This window comes from Scaptodrosophila lebanonensis, unplaced genomic scaffold, assembly GCF_003285725.1.
Source record: "Scaptodrosophila lebanonensis strain 11010-0011.00,11010-0021.00 unplaced genomic scaffold, SlebRS2 tig00000024-arrow-pilon, whole genome shotgun sequence".
Classification (NCBI taxonomy): Eukaryota; Metazoa; Arthropoda; class Insecta; order Diptera; family Drosophilidae; genus Scaptodrosophila; species Scaptodrosophila lebanonensis.
Genome location: NW_022060538.1, coordinates 15,974,720 through 16,000,224, shown reverse-complemented (window position 1 = coordinate 16,000,224; position 25,505 = coordinate 15,974,720). Strand labels below are relative to the sequence as shown.

At 41.0% G+C, this 25,505-nt stretch overlaps 6 protein-coding genes across 7 annotated transcripts; 1 reads left to right on the top strand and 5 right to left on the bottom strand.

The window, feature by feature from the left end:
• Positions 1–10,705: 10,705 nt before the first annotated feature.
• Positions 10,706–11,705, top strand: LOC115621338 (keratin, type I cytoskeletal 10-like). Its single transcript, XM_030514957.1, has 2 exons — positions 10,706–10,741; positions 10,812–11,705. The coding sequence occupies exons 1-2, from the start codon at positions 10,727–10,729 to the stop codon at positions 11,703–11,705; spliced, it is 909 nt and encodes a 302-aa protein (XP_030370817.1). The 5' UTR covers positions 10,706–10,726.
• A 2,487-nt stretch (positions 11,706–14,192) lies between these two features.
• Positions 14,193–14,924, bottom strand: LOC115621447. Its single transcript, XM_030515101.1, has one exon. The coding sequence runs from the start codon at positions 14,922–14,924 to the stop codon at positions 14,193–14,195; it is 732 nt and encodes a 243-aa protein (XP_030370961.1).
• Positions 14,925–16,113: 1,189 nt separating this feature from the next.
• LOC115621373 (keratin, type II cytoskeletal 3-like) lies at positions 16,114–17,029 on the bottom strand. Its single transcript, XM_030515000.1, has 2 exons — positions 17,015–17,029; positions 16,114–16,947 (listed from the first exon to the last, which is right to left on the bottom strand). Exons 1-2 carry the CDS (start codon positions 17,027–17,029, stop codon positions 16,114–16,116), a joined length of 849 nt encoding a protein of 282 aa, XP_030370860.1.
• A 1,747-nt stretch (positions 17,030–18,776) lies between these two features.
• Positions 18,777–19,784, bottom strand: LOC115620757 (harpin HrpN-like). Of its 2 annotated transcripts, XM_030514154.1 has the most exons (3): positions 19,770–19,784; positions 19,445–19,706; positions 18,777–19,357 (listed from the first exon to the last, which is right to left on the bottom strand). In XM_030514154.1, the coding sequence occupies exons 1-3, from the start codon at positions 19,782–19,784 to the stop codon at positions 18,777–18,779; spliced, it is 858 nt and encodes a 285-aa protein (XP_030370014.1). The 2 variants fall into 2 exon arrangements, with proteins under 2 accessions (XP_030370014.1, XP_030370013.1); XM_030514153.1 differs by having other exon boundaries at positions 18,777–19,706.
• Positions 19,785–20,284: 500 nt separating this feature from the next.
• On the bottom strand, positions 20,285–21,076 carry LOC115620365. Its single transcript, XM_030513570.1, has one exon. The coding sequence runs from the start codon at positions 21,074–21,076 to the stop codon at positions 20,285–20,287; it is 792 nt and encodes a 263-aa protein (XP_030369430.1).
• Positions 21,077–23,083: 2,007 nt separating this feature from the next.
• Positions 23,084–23,797, bottom strand: LOC115620758. The gene has a single exon (XM_030514155.1). The coding sequence runs from the start codon at positions 23,795–23,797 to the stop codon at positions 23,084–23,086; it is 714 nt and encodes a 237-aa protein (XP_030370015.1).
• Between the last annotated feature and the right edge of the window lie 1,708 nt (positions 23,798–25,505).

Below are 25,505 nucleotides of genomic sequence, written 5' to 3'. Positions count from 1 at the left end.
TGTTCATGTAATTTAAAGTAGCTTAAAGCAGCTTGCCCGACTCAGCTGGCTGGCAAATTCGATTATATTCCAAATTGCCATTAAGAAAGTCATCGCAATGTGCCAATCTGAGTCGACTTTTGCACAAAAATACCTAAGCCTAGTCGTACTTGTAAGATACTTGAGGCTACATCAAATTTAAATCACACAAACGCAGCTGCAATTACGTTTGGATGGCGCTCATAAACCATGGGTGGTAATAAATTTGGGCGTTTATCTTTGTGACAGGCGGATGTTCACGCTGCATGGCAGCCTGCCTGGCGTAATCAAAATGCGCCTTGTACGTGAGCGTATACATACATTTAGGAGACGAGACGCCTATAAGCGAGCAACACTTTTTATTCATTTGCCCCCAAACAGCTCATTATTCTAGATGCCATTTCTTTCGCAACTCGTCGCCGTGGCTACATTTAAGTGGCCATTTTACAAAATAGCGCAACGTAAAACAAATTTCCTTTATGTACTCGAAAATTGCTGGCCAAAGTTTTCATATAAATAAATATAAAAATTCGCTCAATAGCCGCAGCGCTGAAAGCAAAGGCGCAGGCAAACAAAATGCGAGCACAAAATGTCGTCGCCACAACTTGTTACAAGTGTCAATGAGGGGGAGGCGTTGGCTAACTAGGCGGGGAGACGCCAAAAAGAGGCCACAGCGTCACACTATAAAAGCATATTTGCTAAAAAGAAAAAAAAACAGGCAGAGAAAACAAAAATTTAAAAAGTTTGCGTTCCCAGTGCAGTAGGCGTGTCTGGATCTAAGACATTATATGAGTGGCAATTGTTGTTGCTGTTGACGTTGCTGTTACTTGGCATGCGGCCATTACCAGCTACAATTTGCTGCGCCAGCTTAACGTCAATTGAATGCTCAGTCTAAATGGCCAAAGTGTGTGCTCTGTGCGTTTTTTTGGAGCTTTCGCTTAGCGCCCCAAACAATTTGCAATAAGCCGAAGCATGCGCATAAAAATATAGTTGCCCAGTAGAGCGTGGGTAGTGAGGTGGAGTGAGAAGTGGATGAGAGGTGGAGGAGGGGGGGAGGAGGGTGTTGTCTCAGCAAGCAAGCACAATGAGTTTTTGATTACTTTGGAATTTCTTATTTGCCTTCCTTTGCCCGCAGTCAACGCGAATTTGTGAAAATAAAACGGAAAATGCAAAAATACAAAAATGTGTCTTGTAACTGAGCAAATATTGATAAGCGGCACCAGGGCTAAGAGCAACGCCAATTTCCACACTTGACAGCTCCACGTGATGTTCGAAAATTTTTGTTTTTTGGCCTTGTTTATTTTATAATGAGAGAATAGGAGAGAGAAATAGGGATTCATTGGAGAGGAAACCTACCACAATAAATCAATTTTTAACCCAAGCAAATGATGCCTTTTTGCGTTCTCTATAGACTAAAATAAATGCTTCAAAATTTTACTTATGTATATACTATCTTTGACCGATATATTGCAATCTTCATTAAGTACATATTTTTCCAAAAATCCTAATAAATTAATGAAAAAAAAATTTAAATTGAACTTTTTAATGAAATAACCTACATAACTATCATGGCAGGAAGTCTCTCGACAGTTAAAGCTAATAAACAAATTAAATCGTGATACAGATTTTAAAGAGTGTATCACTACCAATATTTGTTTGGTAAAGAATCCTTTCATTCATAATAATATATATACTATATGTAAGCAAAACTAGCCTTCCTTCTGTGGAGTGCTTGATTTAAGCAAATGCTCAGACTAAAATTTTAGTAGAAAAAAAACACTTGCATAAACAGGTATTTCTTAAAAATTGACATAAAAAACATAAACACTTCTTTCGGATATCCTGGCATGCCTTCTGACGAACAGATGGATGAACACACGGACATGGCTATAGTTGCTAGGAGAACGAAAGGAAGAAATACATATATGAGAAAATATAAATGAATAAAAGTGATTGAAGTGCATTTGCTATTGCTATTCGTTTTCAATACTAGACGTTTTTCCTTTCTCTTTAGTCTTTATTTAAGAAATGTCCTTGATTGAACATTTATTCAATTTAATGACAATTGCGAATGGCTAACAAGTTTTGAATTTGATTGAACAGTAAGCAGTAGTTGGATAAATATTATGTGATCAGCATGAGATGTTAATATGTCCTTGTTATTCGCTTTGGCTGCTTCTGAATTTCTGCTCAACAGCCACTACATGGCCGCTTTTCTGACCTGGTCGCGCTTGAATTAAAGGCCTTTCTCCAGCTGGCAAATAAATTTCAAACGTGACATGCAGAAGGCAAAACACCTGATCTCTGGTCACATCCAAGCTGATCCTTTTTGATTGAACAGAAACGCCACAACAAGTAATAATAATACGAATACATGGATAGAAACGTGTTGGCCAACTGCAGGAGGTATGGGCATTGGTAGGAGCATTACCGCAGGCTCACGTACGCGGGGGGCCGACATCAGTTTCGGCGAGTGGAATGGCATTCACAATTTGGTATTTACACTATTCATCGTGCAAATACTAATGCGCCATCATTTTTGAATACAGCCAATAATGAGCGGGAGGGCTGGTGCCTGAGCTTGGTGACCATTTATCCATCATGGAAGCAACTTCATAAATAAATGTGGCTTAGTCATTCGGCTAATGCTTAGACAAGGATATAGTAAGCACGTGACGCAGACATCGCAGACTATACTATTTTTTGCCCTGGCTGATTGATTAAACAGAGCAGGCGTCTAAAGCTCAACTAGAAAGTGCTGGCTACAGCAATACGAGCAACAAAAAGAAAGACAGCAAGAGAATACGTTGCAGGAATTGTTATTACATCGTTTGGTAGTTTCTGCCCCTTTCCTGAACTCGGTCCCTCTCTCTTCTTTCTGTACACCTCGGTGGGTTTTATTAAACGAAGTGCCTGCTGCTTATCAAATAACGCATTGAATAGTCGAAGACGTTGATGTAACGCGAACGTTTTGGCGGCTGCGTTGGCACACGTGCTAAGGCCACTTTTAACATAACAACATGGCAGCACTTAATATATGCTCCCCCCACCCCTCTCCACCTTCTACTCCATGCTCATGGTGTTCCTGATAGTGCCGTTGTAAACGTGACGAGTGCTGGCATTTTGGGCGTGGCTGCCTGCGATGTGAAGGGCAAATGTTTGCCAGCTCATTGTCATGTGCGGCGCATAAATAAAAGCTAGCGAAAGTTGAGGGCGTTTTTTGGACCGAGCAGGGCAAAAGCGAAAGCAAAAGCGAATATGTAGTGTACACAATAGCAGGAAAATACAAAATGACAAGAGATACCTCAACTTAACTTAAGGTATGTCAGGTCGTTGCTTTAAGCTTGTTTCCCCGCATCTGCACAGTACGTATACGCAATGTGTGTCGCTCAGCATAAAGCAATTTGTGTGTGTGCCTGCTCCCCACTTAAATTCAAGCATGCTATAAAATCACATTTTGAATCACACCCACACACACATACGTATACTTATAAGTACATATAAACACAAAAAAAAAAAAAAAAAAAAAAAACGATCAACAGAAATGTCTTTTAAAAATTAAGGAAAAAGGAAATGCTGAGACAGTACGAGTATCGTCTTGCTAGCACGCATAAAATCCAAATTATTGTCAACAGGCAAACACTTGAGACGCAACACACAGACACAACAGACATATAACGCATGCAAAGACAAACAGACATATTGCTAGACACGTACTAACAGTAAACGTTAGACTCTAGGAGCACCGTCAGCCACGGCAGACACAGTGTGAATTCGTTAGGAAGCCGGAATAATTTTCCCTAAGTAAATAAAACGCAACAATAATATTTTCAGCGCTCTCCCACCAGCTCCCTCCCTGCTAGAATTCTGGTACTTACGGTAGTATATACGAGAAGGTACTCTACAGACAATAACAACAGCGATTCAAAGTGTCGCAACAATAGGGAACAACAATGCCCTGGGCTGGCTAGAGGGCTCTGATGGTTGGCTCTTCAACACGACTTAAGCGGCAATTTATTTATGTGCCTCACTTTGCTTGGTATTGTGGCAATTTTTTTGTTTGTTGTTTTAATATTGTTCTTCCTGCTCAATTCTTGCCATTTAATTAAACATGAGCTCTGCTCTGCTGCTGAAGAGACAAAAGCAGCGCAAGTCGATTTAGCATGTATGCAATATACTCTTATATAGTATTTAAAAGGCTTATCTATTACTAGATGCATTAACTGGAGTTCTTTTGATACCTCTGTCAGCGAGAAGGCTTATGAAAGGACGGTTTGTGATTTAACTTTTAAATAGAATTGGTTATTCATATTTAAAGCATCTGTCTTAACTGTACAACTCTAATATATTTAGCTGTGTCTACTGTTTTACTTTGATCTCAATATCCGTTTCCTCATATGAGTCATTTTCAAAATGTATACTGGAACTAAAATCAATATACTAAAGGCAAAGCTAATAAGCTGTATACCCATCACTGTTTTTTATAATTTAATTTTGAAGATAAATATGCTCCTTCCAGCAAAAATGATTTCCACTCTAATAAAGGTAAGGTATAGATATCAATAAAATATTTCGCTTTTTAGTGAATTAATTTGCAGTTGTTAAACTTGTCAAGTCATTTTGTGATTGTCCATTTAAGCTGAATAGTCATTATTTAATTATCTTACTACTGAACTAAATAAATGTTATGTGTAAAGTATAAAAAAAGATCATTCTCTCAATGTACGAGTAATCGCATATCCTGAACTTATTATCTGGTAGGCTGTTTAATATTGTACTAATTAATTCCTCTTTTTAATTTCGCATTTTCAATTTATGTAATTAAACGGCATTAAATTATACGTTTAATTGAAGTTTAAAATAGTATTATGTCAAAATTATGTTTAAATTGTCGGAAACAGTCTTTTAGTTGTCAGATATGTACTGGTTGGACTTGGCCACGGGCCGCTCTGCGGGCGACCAGCCTATGGCTTCGCATCGGCGTGCAGCCGAAAATTGAATTCATTAGATATGCAAATGAGACAAAAGCGGCAGGGAGGCGTAGAGGCTCAAGTTCAAGACGCCTATAAATTTTCATAATGATCGCAGCATGTATTGCGGGTGTGCGTATGTGTGTGAATATTTGTGCCAGACCAGTGACAGCTCGATTGGGGGTCAACCAGTTTGTTAACCCGCACGTTGCAGCGAGAAACGCTCTGAAGTTGAAACGACCCTTTGCCTGTCCCTTTTGAGGTCAGCGGCCAAGTCTTTCTATTCGGATCACAAACAGGTTCTAACAACTAAATGCCGATGATCAAAGCGTTTATTTGTTGTCAATTATGTCATACCGCTTCAGTTTTTAGTGTAATGTTTATGGGTTTCATTACGCATACGCAGCGTAACACGGAGGGATGGCCATTGCACCACAGCTTCAAATTTATGTCACTAACATGCTTCATTTTCGGCGTCTGTGCGTGTGTGTTCTATTTTCTAATTACATTTTGTACTCAGGGAAGTGTATATGTAGTAAAGTATATATATACATATATGTATATTTTATGTGAGTGTGTGTGTAATTAGTGTTTTGTATGTTTATATTTAATGGAAATTGCGATGTTAGTGCTGCTATTGCCAGCGTCTGCTTCTCGTTGCTTAATAAATTAAACGACAATTTGCACATGCAAGTTGCGTGGCTGTCAGTGTGTGCCATATTGTTGTTGCAACTGTTGTTGTTGCTTTTGTATTTGTACTAAATGTTGTTGTTGTCATTAGAGCCGCGTTGCTGCTCATAAAGTGCTTGCTTGCTTGCTACTGTCCTTACGCCCAAACGAGTTTGAAAAACATCGTGTAGTTTTTGCTTGGCGTATAATGGGCACACATATAGCATTATGTGGGACACACACACACACACACACACCCCCACCCACACACATACATACATATGTACCCACAAAAACTCGTATTTAGATATATGCTCGCAATTAAAATAAAAAGCAAAGCAGGCACAAAAGTGTCAGCTGCGCCACGGACTAGACTTAGCTGGCGCCAATGTTCTAAGCCTAAGCCGGGTGTTTTATGCCTAAGCCTAAGCCCAAGTCCTCTGCCTATGGCTCAAGTCGCGTCTGTGGCACTTGCATGCTCGAAAATAATTTATTGCCTACTTGAGGGCGTTGAGGCATACACAATAAGCGCACAATTTATGTAAGGGCTTTGTTTTTATGCGTCCTCCCTACTCACTGCAAGTGGTTTGACTTTTGCTCGGCAACGTCGTCGCCAATTTGTTGTATCGCTTTTGTCGCTTGATTAACTAGCAAAAGGAAAGTAAAAAGTTAAGTGAAGTAAAGCTCATGCAATGCCTATATAAACGTTAATCATTTTTGTTCCAATTTGCCGAAATAAACAGTATCGCTATTTGATTGCTAACACAACGTTCACGATTTATGGAAAATAAAGTGCAAACCCATTTATGAAATTGTAAAAAAGAAACACATGCCACTGCTCGAATAAATAACTGTTCACTTCGTTTGCTTTGCATTTTTTGCATTCTGTGGTACATTAAATAATTGCCTTAATTTATTTGCATATCAAATTTTATAAATTTCCATTTTATTTTATGACCAACTATGCGCACATTTTTTGTCACTCTTTTTGGTTTTATTTCATTTTATTGGTATGCGGAAATTATATGAATATTTTTTTGCAAAACACAATGAGGAATTCAAACAATGGCAACAGATCGTAAAAATGATTTTAAAAGCCAGTCAGCTAAAAGTTTCGCAATGAAAAAATAAAACAAGTAAAAAAGCTAAAGTCGGGTGTCCCGACTTTGAAATACTCTGTACATATGTTTACAATAATTATAGAAAATAAAAAAAATTAAGAAAAAAAAAAAATAAAATTTGATCGATTTTACCTCTCTCGGTATTCGAACTCACGTAAAGGGTGTATAATTGCACATTTACATAGCAATTGCGTCTGTGTGAGTGTATGTATGCCTATGCGCATCAATTCGTGTCTGTGTAAGCATTTTCGCAGTCAACCAAACAGCAACATCAACAACAGCCGCGGGCAGCGCTTGAGCAGCGCTGCAGCAGCGCTGCATCAGCAAATATATTTATGGCTATAACTTCTTGTTAAATCGGTCTATCATAATGAAATTTGGCATACGGACACATAATAACTAACTGGGGGTATTTCCAAAATTTTAGTTCGAAATTCCAAGAATTACGGGAGTTACGATTTGCGGGGTAGAGGGGGGAGGGAGGGGAATTCCAAAATATACATTTTCTGCGTATTCACATAAGGCATCTGGGACTAAAATTTGGTGTTCCTAGGTCTTATAGTCTCCGAGATATAGGCGATTATACGAATGGAAAATCGGGAAAACCCCCATAGGGGGGAAGTGGGGGGGAAAATCAAAAAAATAAAACAAACTCGTATAGAATACACACATAACGCATCTTCGTGCAAAATTTGGTGTCTCTATCTCTTATAGTCTCTGAGATCCAGGTGTTCATACGGACGGACAGACGGACAGACGGACAGACGGACAGACGGACAGACAGACAGACAGGGCTAGATCGACTCGTCTCGTCATGCTGATCAAGAATATATATACTTTGTGGGGTCTGCCACGCCTCCTTCTGCCTGTTACATTTTTCAGCTCCCGCAAACCTAATATACTCTTGTACATTTCATGTACAGAGTATAAATAGATAGAAGAAAGAATCAACATCAAACAAATAAACTGGTCAACGGTTGCAGCAAAAAAAATTGCCAATTTGTTGAAACAAAGCGCTTGATTTCGAGAATTTCTTAATGCTCCAATTTATGGCGAATACAAGACCAGCGACAGTTTCGTTTAGGCACTAAAAGCAGCAGCGAGATCTACCGAAACTGTCCAACCGATTTGGCAGCAAGTTACAATATCTGCATATATTAAATATTTGATGGTGTTGGCGTAAATGCTGCTAGAGATGAGCGTGGACCTCGAAATTAATGTTCACGCACCTAATTTGAATACGACGATTCCTATCCTAAATGCCAAAATGTTAATGAATAATGATGTTAAATACAAATAATAAATAAAACAAAAAATACTTCAATTAAATCGTTTCAGATATTCATTTATACAGATAGATACGTGCACAACTTTTATGCTCGGCCTGGACCGGCCCTCAGAAGCGAAAGTCTTGCTCATCTCTAGCGGCGATGCTGAGACTGCTGCTGCTGTTTTGTTATTGTTATCGCTGGTCGGGCGATAAAAATTATATTGTCACTTTGGCCGCACACGAAAAGTTTGACAGATTTGTAAATAGATCGATACAGCCTAGTCTGCTTTGCTAGCTCTGGTCCAAAGCTCCATTTGCATAGAGCGGGCGGTCAGTTGAGCGGACTGACCGCATTTTATTTATTGGTGTGTCGACGTTGTCTAGCAACTTTTATCATTTGTATATAGTATGTATGCATGTATGTAAGTATATATGTATGTATGTATGTGTGCGTTCGACACCCTCAGCATATTTGTGACCTGTTTTTATGTCGCTACCGCGTGCAGTTTTATGTGCGTGTGTGCGTTTTGTGTCCGAGACCTTGAAATTGTAGCTAGTTTGTTTTATTGTGTTTACATTTGTATCGTTTCCATATGACATTGCCGCCGGCGACAGTCGAGGCAGCGATAAGGGGTGAAGCGTCAGCAGCAACAGTTGGGGGCTAAGGTGGAGTCATTGTTCAGCAAATGAAAAACAAAAACAAACCTATTATATATGAGGTTGGGCATTTTAACGAGTGCGAGAAACCAATAAACATATACTTGAATACTATATATTTTCATAAGCATTCAATGAAGAAGGATCTCACTAGAGGATGGCAATTATACAGAAGCAGACAAACAAGAAGAGTCGAGTAACATGAAATTAAACTCGGGTGGACTTCAGTATTCCAATTACGACGTACACATGTACATATACATATACATACATAAGTTATGCGTGTTTTTCAATTTCTATTCTCCTATTGAACTATTTTTGTTTAAATAACGAAGGTTGCAATTTTAATCACACGATTTCATTTAATAGTTCTTCACTCTACGCCTCAAAAGCTTTCCAATGAATTTCCTAGTATTTAAAGCTAAGCACAGGAACAATTGAAAAACGATTATTAAATGGCTATTTGCATAATTAACTTAATTGTTCATGGACACATTGGACACATGGACACATGTCTTTTTAGTGTGCCTTTTATTCTAAAAATTAAATAGAAATTGAAATGAATGAGTGATGAGTTTATGAATCAAAGTCTTCTTAGAAAATAAGGATTAGTCAATTTGTCAGCTTCCAAACTACTTATAGCTAAATCTTTTCATTTAACACATATTTTAGTCATGTTGCTTGGCGTTCTCCGCATTTGCTTTGCAAATATCTCTCCACATATGGAGATAATTTTATGATTTTCGTTGGAGCCATTTAATTATGCAAATCAATTCAAAATTGTTAGCGTTTTTTTATATTTTTATTTATCTATAACACAGCCCCAATAGCAAAACAATAATTTTTATGGCATCAATAAAGCATGATGAAAAACGTGATAATCGCTGATCAGATTAAACAACTGGCTGGCGCCAGCTGATTACTGCCGATAGCTTTAGGTGTCAACAGTAAAATTTCAAGGGCGAAACGGTTGTTAGCTTTATGGCTTCTAATTGGTGTGATAGGTGAGATAAAATGGGTGGGTAGGTGACACAAAGGGGAAGGGCTTTTGGATGCGTTGGGAAGCTAAAATTGATTTATGATTTCGTTGGCTTTGGCTCTCTCATCGATTGTTTCTTTTAATACGAGCCTTTTATCAACTATAATTTGGCAAATGGAATTTGGTTTTGCAAACTTATTCCTTTTATTTTTTGCTCTAAAATCTTTCACAAAAGCGTCCAACGAAACTGGCTACAATAAACTTTTGGGAATTTCCAACTAACTAAAGAGCTAGATGGGTGTCCAAAAATATAAAAATGTAGAAAACTCGCGCTGGTCTCTATCGAGTCGATGCTCGAACTTGTTTTGATCGCCGCCAAAGCGAAACTTGGTATTTATCGCTGGTCTAGTCAACTGTTTTAGCATACAAAAATATGAAGAAAATTATTTATTTTTTGAAACGATGGCCATTTATGGGTTTTTGCCAAACAAGTTTGCTGCTGAGCCTGCTGGTCAGTCGATCAAATTACATGCTATCGGCCACAAACGATGGCATGCAATGCCGAGAGGTTAGGCGCTCGTTAAGTGCACATCGCTTAAATGGAAAGAGGCCTAGCAAAGTAGTTGGTCTTGGACTAGGGCTGGGGCGCATTAGCATAATCGAGCCATCAACAACATTTGCAAGAATGGGCCGACAAGTCGAAATGCGCTTTGTCTGCGTCTCAACTGTATTGCCTGTGTGATCGTGTGTTCGAGTATATGTGAGATGCGGCGGCGGCGGCGCCATTGTTTTATCTCTTTGGTGCCTCCATTCGATGGTGGCTAACGTTTCGAAAGACAAAGCAGCAAAGAAGTTGCTGCAAAATGCCTGAAACTGACAACAACAACAACAGCTCCACGACTGCGGCCGCGCAGATCTGCATGAACTTGAGCGCAGCGAGTGACACGGTTCGGTGGTTTTCGTATAAATATCAGAGATCCGGTGATGCAAACATCAGACACAACTGAACGTTTACAGTCAAAGAACTTCCGTTGGATTCAAGATGCGCGCATTTATTGTAAGTCAAAGAATCGAAGGAATACCACCCGTACCGGTCTAAGGATTACTAAATTCGTTCTCTTCTGCAGGTTTTATGCTTAGTGGCTGTTGCCAGCGCCGACAAGCTGGGCTACAACTATCAGCCAGTTGGTCACTCCGACTCCGGCCTCTCCTTCAGCCCGGGCAGCGGCAGCCTCGGCGGTGGCAGCATTGGTGGTGGCAGCATCGGCAGCCTTGGTGGTGGCAGCATCGGTGGTGGCAGTATCGGCAGCATTGGTGGTGGCAGCATCGGAGGTGGCAGCATCGGTAGCCTTGGTGGTGGCAGCATTGGAGGTGGCAGTCTTGGCGGTGGCAGCCTTGGAGGTGGCAGTCTTGGAGGTGGCAGCCTTGGAGGTGGCAGCATCGGCGGAGGTCTTGGCTTGGGCAATCTCGGTGGCTTGTCAGGCGGCTCCCTGGATTCCCCTGTTAACTACAACGCACCTGCCCCAGCTGCTGAATTGGAGAAGGAGTTCTTCACCTACAGCGCTAACGAACAGGACTTTGATGAGCCCCAGGCTTTGGAAAAGGTTTCAGGATCTTTGAACAAGGGACTGCGTGTGATCTTCATTAAGGGACCCGAAAACCGTGGCCTGGAGAATGCTGCTCTGGCTCTGGCCAAACAGGCTGCCCAGCAGGAGACCGCCATCTATGTGCTCAACAAACAGGCTGATATTGGTGATCTGGCCAACAAACTCAATGCTATTCGCAGCAACAACAATAACAAGCCCGAGGTCCACTTCGTCAAGTACCGCACCCCTGAGGATGCTGCCAATGCTCAGCGCGCCATCCAGTCCCAATACGATCAATTGGGCGGCTCCAGCCGTGCTGCCGATGGTGGTGTTGCTCCCGTGCTTAACTTTGCATCGCAAGGACCCGCTCGTCCCGTCAATGCCAAGGCCCCAGGCAATGCTTATTTGCCGACTTCGATCTTCCGCCGTGTCTAAGGCGCTTGTTTCATTTAGAACATTCGATTGAAATAGCCAGCGATCTTTGACTGATATTAATCCTAGCTAGTTATTGTTGACTAATGCGTAAATAAATTCTGTTTCTTACATTTTAAATGCGCCACGATCATTTTTAATGAAAAGAATACAATATGATTATACTACAAACCACAAATCGGCGACAAACTTTCCTACAAATGCAAAATACCAATAAATATTTAAATTTATAATATTGTTTTAATACTACGGTCTTACTACAAGTAAACAGGACTTTTTGAATCTAACGCCCTCTGGTGGCGCGATCTATATGTCGACTGGTGCGTTAGAATCTTTATCGATTGTCCAGTGAGAATTTCATGACATTTCATCGATTAGAAGTGAAGTTATTGCGTTTTAAGTGTCAGTATATTTGGGTTATCGGTGCGAAAATGAGCTTCGAACAAAGAGCCAACATTAAATTTTGTTTTAAAATTGGTTTTTACCGAAATGTTTCAATTGATGAAACAAGTTTATGGCTATGATTGCCTATCCCGTAGCATGGTCGTGAGGACATAAATGACGATCAACATGTGGGCCAATCTAAATTCGTGATCACCGAAAATTCCATCGAAACTGTGCGTGAATTCATCAAAAATCAGCCGAAATCATCATTGAAATTGATGGAAATGGAATTTAACATCTCCATCGATTTATCGCATATTATATTTGTTCCGCACAAATTGACTGACGACCAAAAATTGCTCAGACGATCGACGCTTGTGACCGATTATTTGACCAAAAATCACATTTTAACCATTAACCACTCGCCGTATTCACCTGATATGGCACCGTGCGACTTCTTCGTTTTCGGAAAAATGCATTTGCCCATGAAAAGAAAGCGTTATGCAGACGTAGAGGCCATTCAAAAGGCTTGCACCGGCATACTGCCGGCCATACCGGCCAACGAGCTAAAACACTCGTTCGACATGCTTTTGGATCGTGCAAAAAGCTGTATTGAAGCAGAAGGAGACTATTTTGAATAAAATAGCATGGTCGTGAGGACATAAATGACGTTCAACATGTGGGCCAATCAAAATTCGTGATCACCGAAAATTCCATCGAAACTGTGCGTGAATTCATCAAAAATCAGCCGAAATCATCATTGAAATTGATGGAAATGGAATTGAACATCTCCATCGATTTATCGCATATTATATTTGTTCCGCACAAATTGACTGACGACCAAAAATTGCTCAGACGATAGACGCCTGTGACCGATTATTTGACCAAAAATCACATTTTAACCATTAACCACTCGCCGTATTCACCTGATCCGGCACCGTGCGACTTCTTCGTTTTCGGAAAAATGCATTTGCCCATGAAAAGAAAGCGTTATGCAGATGTAGAGGCCATTCAAAAGGCTTGCACCGGCATACTAGCGGCCATACCGGCCAACGAGCTAAAACACTCGTTCGACATGCTTTTGGATCGTGCAAAAAGCTGTATTGAAGCAGAAGGAGACTACTTTGAATAAAATAAATTGATTTTGCCGAAAAAACCATTTGTTCCGTTTTTTTTTTGTCCTGTTTACTTTGGAACACACCTTGTATATTTATGCCGCAACAATTTGGTACATGATTTTGTAGCATTCGGTAGACATTGGCCTAAATCAATCAACATTCATCTGCTGTCCCAATACTTTTTGAAATGTGCCTAGATCGATTTCAAGCTGATGAAGAATATGTATTCTTTATGGGGTCGGAGATGCTTCCTTCTGCATGCTACATACTTTGCACAAACCTAATATACCCTTTTTACCCTACGGGTACAGGGTATAAACATGAATAGACGTTTTTATCTCTTTTTGTATAAATCAATTTTAAGCTTCGCACATTTGAAAGATTCCTGCAAATATTTATTAAATAACTTTCTTCTTGTGAACAAATCATTCTATTTTCTAATTTTTGCTCACAATTTTTGGCAGTCTTTTTTTTGACGTACATATGCATAACATATTGATGAAATAATACAAATTAATATTTTTGAAAAATACTAAATTCCCTATTCAAGTTTCCAATCGATAAATAATTAAATTAAAAATCTTTTATATCACGCCAAATTAGATCAGTCGTTTCGGAGTTTATCAAGGTAAAAACATTCTGACACGAGACTTTCATGTCAGCTTATGTCGCTTAGCAGCTTAGACCAAGTTAAATAAGTAATTGCAGAGAATTACTGAAACATTTTATACCTTTCTTTCGCTATCAGCTTAAAGTTATTTCCTATATTGCAAATGAAGAAAAATACGACTTGCAACTATAGAATATAAGCATTGATAGACAAAATAAATAATTTGGTCTCCACAGCAAGTTTTCATTCTTCTAGTGCTTTTATTTATAAAATACTAATTACATTCAAATTAAAAACAATTAACTTTTATTCGAAAACAATTGAAAATTAACATTTTACCAAATCTCGCAAATCTATTCCATCGCTCGCAAATCGCTTTTAATGGCGCAGACGGAGACGTCGCAAAATCGAGGCGGGTAAGTAATTGGCGTCGGGCACCTGGGGTTGACCGATTTGCACTGGGGCCGGGGAACGAGAGGCAAAGTTCAGTGCATTGGCCACACCACCATTAATCGACTGGGATGTGCCGCCCAATGAGTCGTACTGGCTTTGAATGGCGCGTTGCGCATTGGCAGCGTCCTCAGGGGTGCGGTACTTGACGAAGTGCACCTCGGGCTTCTTGCTATTATTATTGCGAACGGCATTGAATTTGTTGGCCAGCTCGTTAAGGTCGTGCTGTTTGTGCAACACATAGATGGCCGTCTGTTGCTCGGCAGCCTGCTTGGCCAAAGCCAGAACTGCGTTCTCATAGCCACGATTCTCGGGTGATTTGATGAAGATCACACGGACGCTCTTCTTTAGCGAGGCAGCGATCTTACGAGCAGCGTCTTTGTCATCGAAGTCATCATCGTTGGCATAGAATGAATAGAACTCCTTATCGTATTGGACTTGTGGTGCGGCATTGTAGCTGACTGGACCAGCCAGTCCACCACTGCCAATGCTACCACCACCAATGCTGCCAACACTACCAACGCTACCAATGCTGCCAGTGCTACCAATGCTGCCACCCCCAATGATGCCAGTATTGCCGATGCTACCTGGATTATAATTATAACCCAAACGACCAGCACTGACGGCCGCTACTAAACACAAAACAATAAAGGCATGCATCCTTTCTTTTGCTTTCTCGGTGGGGGGAAACGTCACACTCAGGTTGTTCTAATAGAATGAATCGAGTATCTTCATTTACAAAGCTTATATACCGCGATATAACGTTGCTATAATTAGATCAGTCTCCGCTCGGAAGACCGTGCTTCGCCGGTACCTGTTTCGATCTAACCACTCACCACTCGTCACTGAAGTCGATGCGGGCAGAAGATGTTGGCCATTGGCTATTGGTTGGCGAGTTTTTGGAATGCTGTTAATCTGTTAACATAATTTCGCTCTTAACACATTTAACACATTGTTTTGAGCAGCATCAATCGTGCCGACGCTCTAACCAATCCGGCAATAACGACCGACAGCAACTACGCTCGTTTTCCGAGCTCTGATCGCTCGATTCGTCGTGATTCACCCATAATTGGTGTATAATTTATGCATAAAACTCACGCAACTTAGTTTACTTTTTTGTTATATGTGTTTTTTTTCCGCCACTTTGAATATTCAGAATCGTTTATTTGTTAATGATTTCAACAAAAAAGTGATCGTCAGCTCAATAAAATTAATGATTAGATGTTTGTTGTTTCGGCTAATCAGGTCTAGACAAAGCGTTTGTATGTCTTAATAGCGAGGTTTGCGAGTTGCACTTGAAATTCCTTTCTAATTGAGCGTGGCACAAAGACTACAACGAAAAGCAGGTCATCTAACTGTTAATAAGAGTAAAACGACCTTGAGCGACTATTGTTTAATAGTGACCTATTTGGCTTTTAAGGAAAGCTGATCTTAAATCTGGCGTGGGTGCAACTAATCTTGATTACAATTTTTAAATGTTTAAACGATGCTGCTGTCACCAGTTAATTGGTTTCGCGCATTGACGTGGAAATTAGATGGAAATGCAAAAGTGCATGAATCATGGGTCTATTTGTGAAAAACCTTGTCCACAAACTTAACTACTTCGGACAGTCAGACTACTTACTCATACATACTACAAGTATATTCGTATGCATAATTTTTGGTCTGCTATGTTATGGAGCAAAGCCATTAAAAAAGTTCCTCAAGAAATTTAAACACTATTGTTTGGATTTTCGTGTTTGAAATTTTAATTTCAGGTTCGTTTACGTAATTAGGTAATAATCAACAATTCAACAAGATATCATATTCGTTAAAGCATTTACAAACTAAAAATCGTCTTATATGCGATTTAGAAACGGTAACGACGGAAGACAGAGCTGGGCAGGTACGAGTTGTCGGGGTTTTTAGCATTGATCGGGCGAGCAGCAGTTGCAGAAGCAAAGTTCAGAACAGGAGCAACACCACCATCGGCAGCACGGCTGGAGCCACCCAATTGATCGTATTGGGACTGGATGGCGCGCTGAGCATTGGCAGCATCCTCAGGGGTGCGGTACTTGACGAAGTGGACCTCGGGCTTGTTATTGTTGTTGCTGCGAATAGCATTCAGTCTGTTGGCCAGATCACCAATATCAGCCTGTTTGTTGAGCACATAGATGGCGGTCTCCTGCTGGGCAGCCTGTTTGGCCAGAGCCAGAGCAGCGTTCTCCAGGCCACGGTTTTCGGGTCCCTTGATGAAGACCACACGCAGGCCCTTGTTCACAGATCCTGAAACCCTTTCCAAAGCCTGGGGCTCATCAAAGTCCTGCTCGTTGGCGGTATACGTGAAGAACTCCTTCTCCAATTCAGCAGTTGGGGCAGGGGCATCATAGTTGACAGGGGCATCCAGGGATCCGCTGGATCCTCCTAGATTGCCAATACCCAGACCAGAGCCTCCCAATCCGCCTAATCCGCTCAGTCCAGAGCTACCAAGGGTGCTGCTGGCGCTACCCAATCCTCCATCTAAATCAGCACCACCGCCCAAACCACCTAGGCTTCCACCAAGACTGCCGATGCTGCCACCTAGTCCTCCCAAGCTACCGCTGTTGCTGCCTGGTGCGAACGACAATCCAGAGTTGGAATGACCCACAGGCCTGTAGTTGTAGCCCAGTTTATCAGCGCTGGCGACGGCCAATAGACACATAACCTGAAAGGCGAAGAGTCGTCATTAAATCCTCAATATCCATTGCTATTGAAGAATCCTTTATACTCACAATGAATGCGCGCATCTTGGTTTCTTCTCTTGATTCTTTGGTTCTTTTACTTCGAAGTGCGATTTGCTTCTGTCCCATGTCTAGGTCTATCTTTAATATTTATACAAATCCATCTTCGAGGCTGATAAAAACAATACTATCGCCGCGGCGCCGTCGCTTGCATAGAAATCGCGTTGATGCGCCATGTTTTGCCGCCTATAAAGCTCTTTGCCTCTTCAATTTTATGGTCGCTGTGGAATTTTTGTCGCGTCTCAATGGGCATCGGCTTTAGTCGATTGTTTTAGGTTATTCAAATTTTCAAGTTTTTGATTCAATAATTTTACAAGAATTAATATAATATTAAAAAATTAATATGTCGTGAGCACATTGAAATGCGCTTATATGCATATCTTAGCCATCTAGATAGGTCATAATTAAATGTATTATATGAAATAAATAGTTTCTCAATCTCTACGGCAAGGCTATGAACTTGTTTTGTGTAGGACATCTGCAATCTGCTCTCGTGCTGGTCATATATGAATCAGATAGTACGTATGTGTCAAAAAAAAACGTTTGTAAATTTATTTATGATACCGCACAGAACCAACTAATGGGTTCACTTAGTGACGGACATGAGTTGTCGTCACTTTTCTACCAAAGACGGAAGTACATATTCAACTCTTATTGCCATAAGTATTTTAAAAGAAGTAATGAGCGATCAAGACTAGTCCAATCACTACAATTTTGGTCAATGGTAAAATGATCATAGTCCCAGATTTTACTAAAAGCTGTCATATCAAGCGCACACATTGATGTAAGCTTAAGTATGGATTGTTTTCTCACTTGCAGACATGCTCTTAACAAATCTCTTATATCGGGTATTATTCACTGTTTATCTGGCAGATGCTCACCTGGCCATTCCTTCACATCCAAAGGACTCCCAAGCTAATAAAGCTGAAACAGCTGAACAGACGTCTTCATGCCGGTTGGCAGAAACGCCGAGGGAAGCCGCAGAGAGGAAGAGGAGGAAGAATGCGTGGAGCACCTCAACTACCACTGTCCAACACAGAGCAGGCGCAGGTTCGTTACCCCAGCGAAACCATTCTTAAAGCACCTCCCGGTTGAGTTGGTGAACATTGTAAAATTTATAAATACCACCGGGTGGTAAATGTAGTCCAACATCTTTAGAGATTATATGGTATTACAATGGGGTGAATGCGCACCATCACTAAAGCCATTACAACCTAACGTAACCTACAAGTATTCTAGTCAAACATGCTATTACCACAACACGAAATGTACAGAGACAATTGCGTAAAATTGCAACAGTTATTTTCTTTGAGCCCCAATTGTATTTTGCAAAAATGCTACTGTAATCTACGTGTTTAAAAGAAGGTCTCACTATTTATTTTGTAATTTCACATTTTCATTTTGCTTCAATTATCTGCATTTGGAAGTAATATTAATATATACCTCTCTTATATACCTCTCTCTATCCGAATGGTGCAAGGATATGCCAGAAAGTCAAACGTCGCACTAAAGGGTATATAAGAACCAAGCTCAATCGGCTTTAACGTTCTACTTAAATAAATGCGAAATAAAATATTCTCTTGATGAATATTCTTTGAATAAACGTTATTAATTAATTTGGTAAAAAAAGAAGATTTATATCTCGAATAACAAATATTATGTGTTTATTTTTAATTTATAAATTTATAGAATTATTCAACAAAGTGTTCACAACAGCTGTATTATTTGTAGGTAACCTTGACACAGTATCTTCTTAGATACGACGGAAGATCGAAGTTGGGAGGTAGGAGTTTTCGGGGGTCCTTGCAGTAGCCTGACGGACTGGTCCTTGTGAAGCAAAGTTCAGGGATGAAGCAACACCACCATCATGTGCCTGAGAGGAGCCACCCAATTGATCGTATTGGGACTGGATTGCGCGCTGAGCATTGGCAGCATCCTCAGGGGTGCGGTACTTGACGAAGTGGACCTCGGGCTTGTTATTGTTGTTGCTGCGAATAGCATTTAGTCTGTTGGCCAGATCACCAATATCAGCCTGTTTGTTTAGCACATAGATGGCGGTCTCCTGCTGGGCAGCCTGTTTGGCCAGAGCCAGAGCAGCATTCTCCAGGCCACGGTTTTCGGGTCCCTTGATGAAGACAACACGCAGACCCTTGTTCAGAGAGCTGGACACCTTTTCCAAAGCTTGAGGCTCATCAAAGTCCTGTTCGTTAGCGGTGTAGGTGAAGAATTCTTTCTGTAGTTCAGCAGCTGGAGCTGGGGCATTATAGGTAACTGGGGCTTCGAGAGATGAGCCACCCAGGTTGCCAGAGTCGAGGCCTCCCAAGTTACCTAGACCTCCACTCAGGCCGCTTCCCAAGCCACCACCCAGTCCACTACCAAGACCGCTGCCAAGACCGCTGCCAAGACCGCTGCCAAGACCGCCGCCAAGACCGCTGCCAAGACCACCGAGACTGCCGCCAGCTAGACTGCCGCCACCTAGGCTGCCTCCACCTAGACTGCCGCCACCTAGGCTGCCTCCACCTAGACTGCCTCCACCTAGACTGCCTCCACCTAGGCCGCCCAAGTTTCCAGAAGAGAAACTGTCGCCGCCTGGAGCGAAAGACAATCCATTGCTGGAGTGTGCGACAGGTTGATAGTTGTAGCCCAGCTTATCGGCAAAGGCGACGGAGACCAGGCACATAACCTAAATATTTTGAAAGAGTAATCCGTTAGTTAATCCTTTGGCTGCGATTGGTGTCAGGCTTACAATGAAGGCGCGCATCTTTGATTGAGTTGATGTGGTTCTGTTAGTCTGAAGTACGTTTTGTTTCTGTTCATTGCTCTGGCGTTCGTTATTATTTATACAAATCTGTCTTCGAGGCTGTCAGCGCAACTTCTCGGCGAAGACAAAGCGATGATGATGCCGCAAACGTTTTTTCCGCCTACAAAATAAACGGCGATCGGCTTTTGTGTCGTCTTTCAATTCACACAGCTGAGTTTTGCATAAATGTTATTATAAGGAAAAGCGATAAAAATCAAAAACATGAGCATAAAAATGCAATAGCCACGCACAATGCTGTCAACCACACACACACAGGCATATGGAAAATGGTTCGGTGCGAATTCGGTTTACGAGTATACTTGTATTTGTGTTTGTCGTCTTTTATTGTTTATTCGAATAAAAATGTTAAAGAAGCAATAGTCAGTCCACCAACAATGGCGAAAAATTTACATGTCCACATCCATATAGCTTCGGCGGCAGTGGTGCTGGTGGTTGCGTCTTTAAGTGCGCAAGCGTAGGCGTCGAAGAATGTTGGCTGGCAAGTAGGAGCTGCTTGGGGCGCTGGCTGCGCCGTAACTACCGTGATTAGCTGGAATCACCGGCGAACGGGAAGCGTAGTTGATGGAAGGTGCAATGCCACCATTGTAGGACTGTGAGCTGCCTCCGAGCTGGTCATACTGGCTTTGAATAGCATGCTGGGCATTAGCCGCATCTTGAGGGGTGCGGTACTTGACGAAGTGCACCTCTGGACGGTTGTTATTATTGTTGCGAATGGCATTCACCTTGTTGGCTAAATCACCAATATCAGCTTGCTTGTTCAGGACATAGATCGCTGTTTTTTGTTCGGCAGCCTGCCTAGCCAGTCCCAGGGCGGCGTTCTCCAGGCCACGGTTCTCAGGACTCTTAATGAAGATGACGCGCAGATTCTTCTTCAAGCTACTATTCACTTGGTCTGAAGCAGCAGGATCGTAGTCATCGTCATCTTCGCCTGTGAATGTGTAGTACTCCTTATCATATCCAGCAGGTGAGGAATAAGACGGTGAGTTGTAGGACTCAGCCCCTGCAGGTGAATTGTAGGACTCAGCCCCAGCAGGTGAGTTGTAAGACTCAGCCCCATTAGGTGAGCTGAACGACGGCTGATTGTTGGATGCGGCTGCGCCTGAGCCCGGTGCCAAGTAGGATGGGGAAACATTAGTCGAGGAGCCATCGAAGCGCCCCCCTGAACTAGGATTGTAGTTGTATTGAGCACAGGCGGCTCCAATCAGGCCAAGAACTACGAGGAAACGCATCATTTCTTTACTTAGCGGCGTTTGTTGTACGTGCTGATCAACTAAAGATCAAGATTGAATCCTGAAGTTGCAACGCGCACCTTTTATACATCCGAAAACTAAAGAGACCAGGCTCAGAACAATAGCCCAGATTGGTTGTCAACGGGTTCATAATTCAACGAGTTTCGTATACAAAGTGCTGCGCTTATGTATCGATTATGCAAACTATCGTGAGCCAGGCACATTAATTGTCCAAATGCAGTCGGGAATTCGTGGACCGGTACAGAGTGATATTTCTGATTTGGTCGGCTATCAAACTATGATGCCGCCAACTAGAATAAGTTTGAGAGAATGCGGTAGAACTATTAAACTGGTTTCTAAAAGTGGCGAAATTCAGCAAATTGGTTGAAAGCTATCAAAAAAGGTGTGCTTTAATCTGAAGTTAACAACATTTTTGTTTGACAATTGAAACCAGTAAGAAATAAATCTATTTATTTATAGCTTAACGTTTTATTTTTTCTATTTTTAAATTACTGACCATCGAAATGGTATCATTATAAAATTTTAACTTTAGAGCAAAGAACAGCAATCGGCCGCGTAGGTTTGCCAAAAAGACCCAAAATCTCGGTCAAAGCACTTTCAGTTCCAACCAAATAATCCCCTGATTCATCAAATAACCTGGACATGTCTCGATTGAACATTTGCCATGCATGCGACGTTGTGAATTCTAAATGATACACAAGAAATTATTTGTCAAAATTTACGAATAATCAAGGAAATTCAAAATTTGTTGGAAGATATGATATACAATTAGGACTAATAATTTGAAATAGCTACGGGTATTCTTATAAATTATTCTGGTTTTCTGATGCAACTAGATAAAGGGCATCCAATTTCGAAACATTCAGTTGATATTGACAACATCTATGCAATAGGCAATGTTATTTGGTTTGTTAGGTTTGTGAAACTAATTTAATTTTTGGATTTATTTTCAAATCAGCGATCATTGAATCGATCCAATTTTGAAATGTAAGCTCCGACCCATAAAATGAGGGAAATGCCTACCTCATTGGCGCTTTAAAATTTCGCAAACGCTGTCCACAATTTGGACGATATACAAGAGCTTCGTTTAATTGTTTTTATTTTGTTTGCTTTTTTAATTTGTGCCGTCGGTTTTTCATGACACTATCGGTGCGGGCAGATTTGCACATAATTTGCATTCAAACAAAGTCTGCCAAGCCCTTGGCACTTCATGGGGATTTTCAATGGATTCTAAAATCAACGAAACCCAAATGCTTAGGGCATAAGGTAGAACTCTTGAATTCCTATATCATTTTTCTCATTGTAGCCATAAACTTGTTCCATCAATTGAAACATTTCGGTAAAAGTTTTACCAATTTTAAAACAAAATTCAATGTTGGCTCTTTGTTCGAAGCTCATTTTCGCACCGATAACCCAAATATACTGGCACTTAAAACGCAATAACTTCACTTCTAATCGATGAAATGTCATGAAATTCTCACTGGACAATCGATAAAGATAGCAGATTCTAACGCACCAGTCGACATATAGATCGCGCCACCAGGGGGCGCTAGATTCTTTGGAACACAATTTGCATATAACTTTAGAATCTGAAGAGGCACTAAACAAAATTCATAAATATGTAAATATGTACATATGTACGACTGCTATGACTGATATATAATAAATGCGTCGATTTTTATGATTCTTTAGAACCCAAATTTGATAAACACATAAATAAAGCTCTCTCTATGGATAAGAAAGGTCTATACAGCATGTTTGCTGTCCCCAAGAACAGACAGAAGTTCGGAGAAATGAACATGTCTATATAGATTATAGTAACAAAGGCTTGGCAGCCACCCTTTTAGCATTCCGAAACAAGGTATCAAAAGCAAATAGATTTATACGTATACTTTGTATTATAATGTTTCATATCATAAATTTCGTAGTACAATTAAACAACACGAAAACTAATTAACGAGAAATCGCAGTCCGAGTCAGGGTTAACTTCTAGAAACGCAGGCGACGGAATATGTTGGTGGGCAAATAGCTGGGACCAGGAGCAGGTGCTGCCGGGAGTGCTGGTGCAGGTCCCTTGGAGGCGAAATTCAGGGATGGTGCAACACCGCCATCATGATGGGATGAAGCGCCACCCAACTGATCGTATTGGCCCTGAATGGCACGTTGGGCATTGGCGGCATCCTCAGGAGTGCGGTACTTGACGAAGTGCACCTCTGGTTTGTTGCTCTTGTTGTCGTTAATGTTGTTCAGCTTGTTGGCCAGATCTCCGATGTCGGCCTGTTTGCTCAGCACATAGATGGCGGTTTCCTGTTGGGAAGCCTGCTTGGCCAATTGTAGAGCACCCTGTTCCAGGCCACTCGAATCGGGACCCTTGATGAAGATGACGCGCAGACTCTTCTTCAAATCGTTGGCGGATTGTTGGGCTGCATCGGGCTCATCGAAAGCGCTTTCATCAGCGGTATATGTGAAGAATTCCTTTTGAAGTTCGGCCTGTGGGGCGTACGAGGGGTTGGAGGATGAAGGTGCGGCGGCTGGCGCATTGGGGCTAAAAGATTGCGGTCCAGATGACTCAGGAGAATATGCTGGTGCTGGATTAGTAGCTGCTCCACCGGGACTGTAACTCTGCGGCACTGGCTGGTAGTTATAGCCAAGCTTGTCGGCGTTGGCCAAGGCAACGAGAAGGAGGACGACAAAGGTACGCATTTTTCGCGATAAGTTGTTGATTGAAACTGTGATTTGTAACTGCCTTTTCGAGCGGACTGTTCAGTTTATAAATGCAATCGACTGGCACGCTTCTGCATTTGTATCAATTAGTCAAATTTGCAAAGTTAAGTAGATCGCAGGCACAAAGCGATATGCAATACAAAAAGTAGCGCTCGCTATGAATTATGAGCTGCTCGCATTTGCCTTAAAAATGCATAAATAAAAAGCTTAAGTGCGCCTTTGTGCGATGCCGCCGTCATCGCTCTTGGCTCTTCGTTTATTGGATGGATGCGTCGCTAAGCGGCAGCAGAATGCAAGTTTTTGCATACATACTTTCCAAATTGAACTTTTTATGGAGTTTGTTATGCAAATGCGCCAAAATAGTTCACAAATAGTTTACAGCAGCTATTTAAAATAAGCAACCAGTCCTTTCTCAGAGGAAATGCTAATTAGGCAACCGTCAGAACTCCTTCTTCTTAGCGTTGAATTGATGGCTTGTCGTTGATTTGATTGCTAAATGAGCGGCGCCAAGTTATTTATTATTGAGCTTAGTCATTTGGCACTAAGCGTCCAATTATCAAATTAATTCATTTGCTGCTGACATGGCGGCAAATGCAGCTAAGACACAACCATTGCCCGCTAATCTTTCTAAAATCTTTTCTATTTTTAGCGATGAACTCGGCGCAGATATCGCCGCCTTTGAAAGACTTGGCACTTCCGGCGCCGCGCCGATCAAACACGACGGAAGGTCGATCCACCCGCAACATTTGCATAAAGCGAACAATAAACGGCCAAACAAAGCTAAACAGCAACAACAAGAAATACAAATTTTGCATATCTGTAGCTAAAAAAAAAATGTATATATTTTGGTACAATGGATTGCAGCCATAATGTGGCTCGGCACGACTAATTTGCATGTGAAAAGACGCTTCGAACGTTTTGTTTGCTTTTCGAGCGATTTTGGGCGATATCTTGTACCCCGCTGACTTTTTGGCGAGGGTGTTGAATGTACAACACTTTTTCCAATTCGCCTTTTGTACCCAGCCAGGCAGCCATATATGAGAAACCGTCAATAAAATTGGCCCGAATCGGGTTAACGATGCTGCGAGTCATATTTGACCAGAAGCCACAGTTGATAACACAATCACAGTCTCCAAAAAATCGTAATTTCAATTGGAAGTATTGCACTGATGGCCATTCGAATATAAACTCTACGCATGGAAAACCAAATCCAAAGAAGTAGATGTCTCTACGGGTATGTATCGCTACTTCATAAAGCTTTTGAATTTGTATTTTTATTTTATTTTCATAAGAGTCTTGTTATTAGCTAATATTATTGTCAATGCAACTGTTTCGAAATGATGACGAGATGTTTCAAGAACTTCATAATACGCAACAACAATTGGGTTATGATAGGCAATAACTTTATTTTTTATTGAAATCTCAGCTTCCAAAATATTAATTTGTTGATTTTTATAAAAATATTTGATTTTATATTTTTATTTTCTCATTCGAATTTTTTTTTATTCACTTATTTATTCATTTGGTCGCTGGTGTATCGTCGTATGCAAGGTTAATACTCGTATGCCAAATAAGAGGCAAAAAGGCAAATGATGAAGAACAGAAACGCGAAAAAAGTTATAAATGTAGCAAATTAATTTCGATATAGCTTTTAATAGACAGCTAAGGCAACTTCTTGGCAAACATA

Bases quoted from the DNA above. Each gene is read 5' to 3' on its own strand.
- LOC115621447 (XM_030515101.1), bottom strand. From the start codon at position 14,924: ATGCATGCCTTTATTGTTTTGTGTTTAGTAGCGGCCGTCAGTGCTGGT.
- LOC115620365 (XM_030513570.1), bottom strand. From the start codon at position 21,076: ATGATGCGTTTCCTCGTAGTTCTTGGCCTGATTGGAGCCGCCTGTGCT.
- LOC115620758 (XM_030514155.1), bottom strand. From the start codon at position 23,797: ATGCGTACCTTTGTCGTCCTCCTTCTCGTTGCCTTGGCCAACGCCGAC.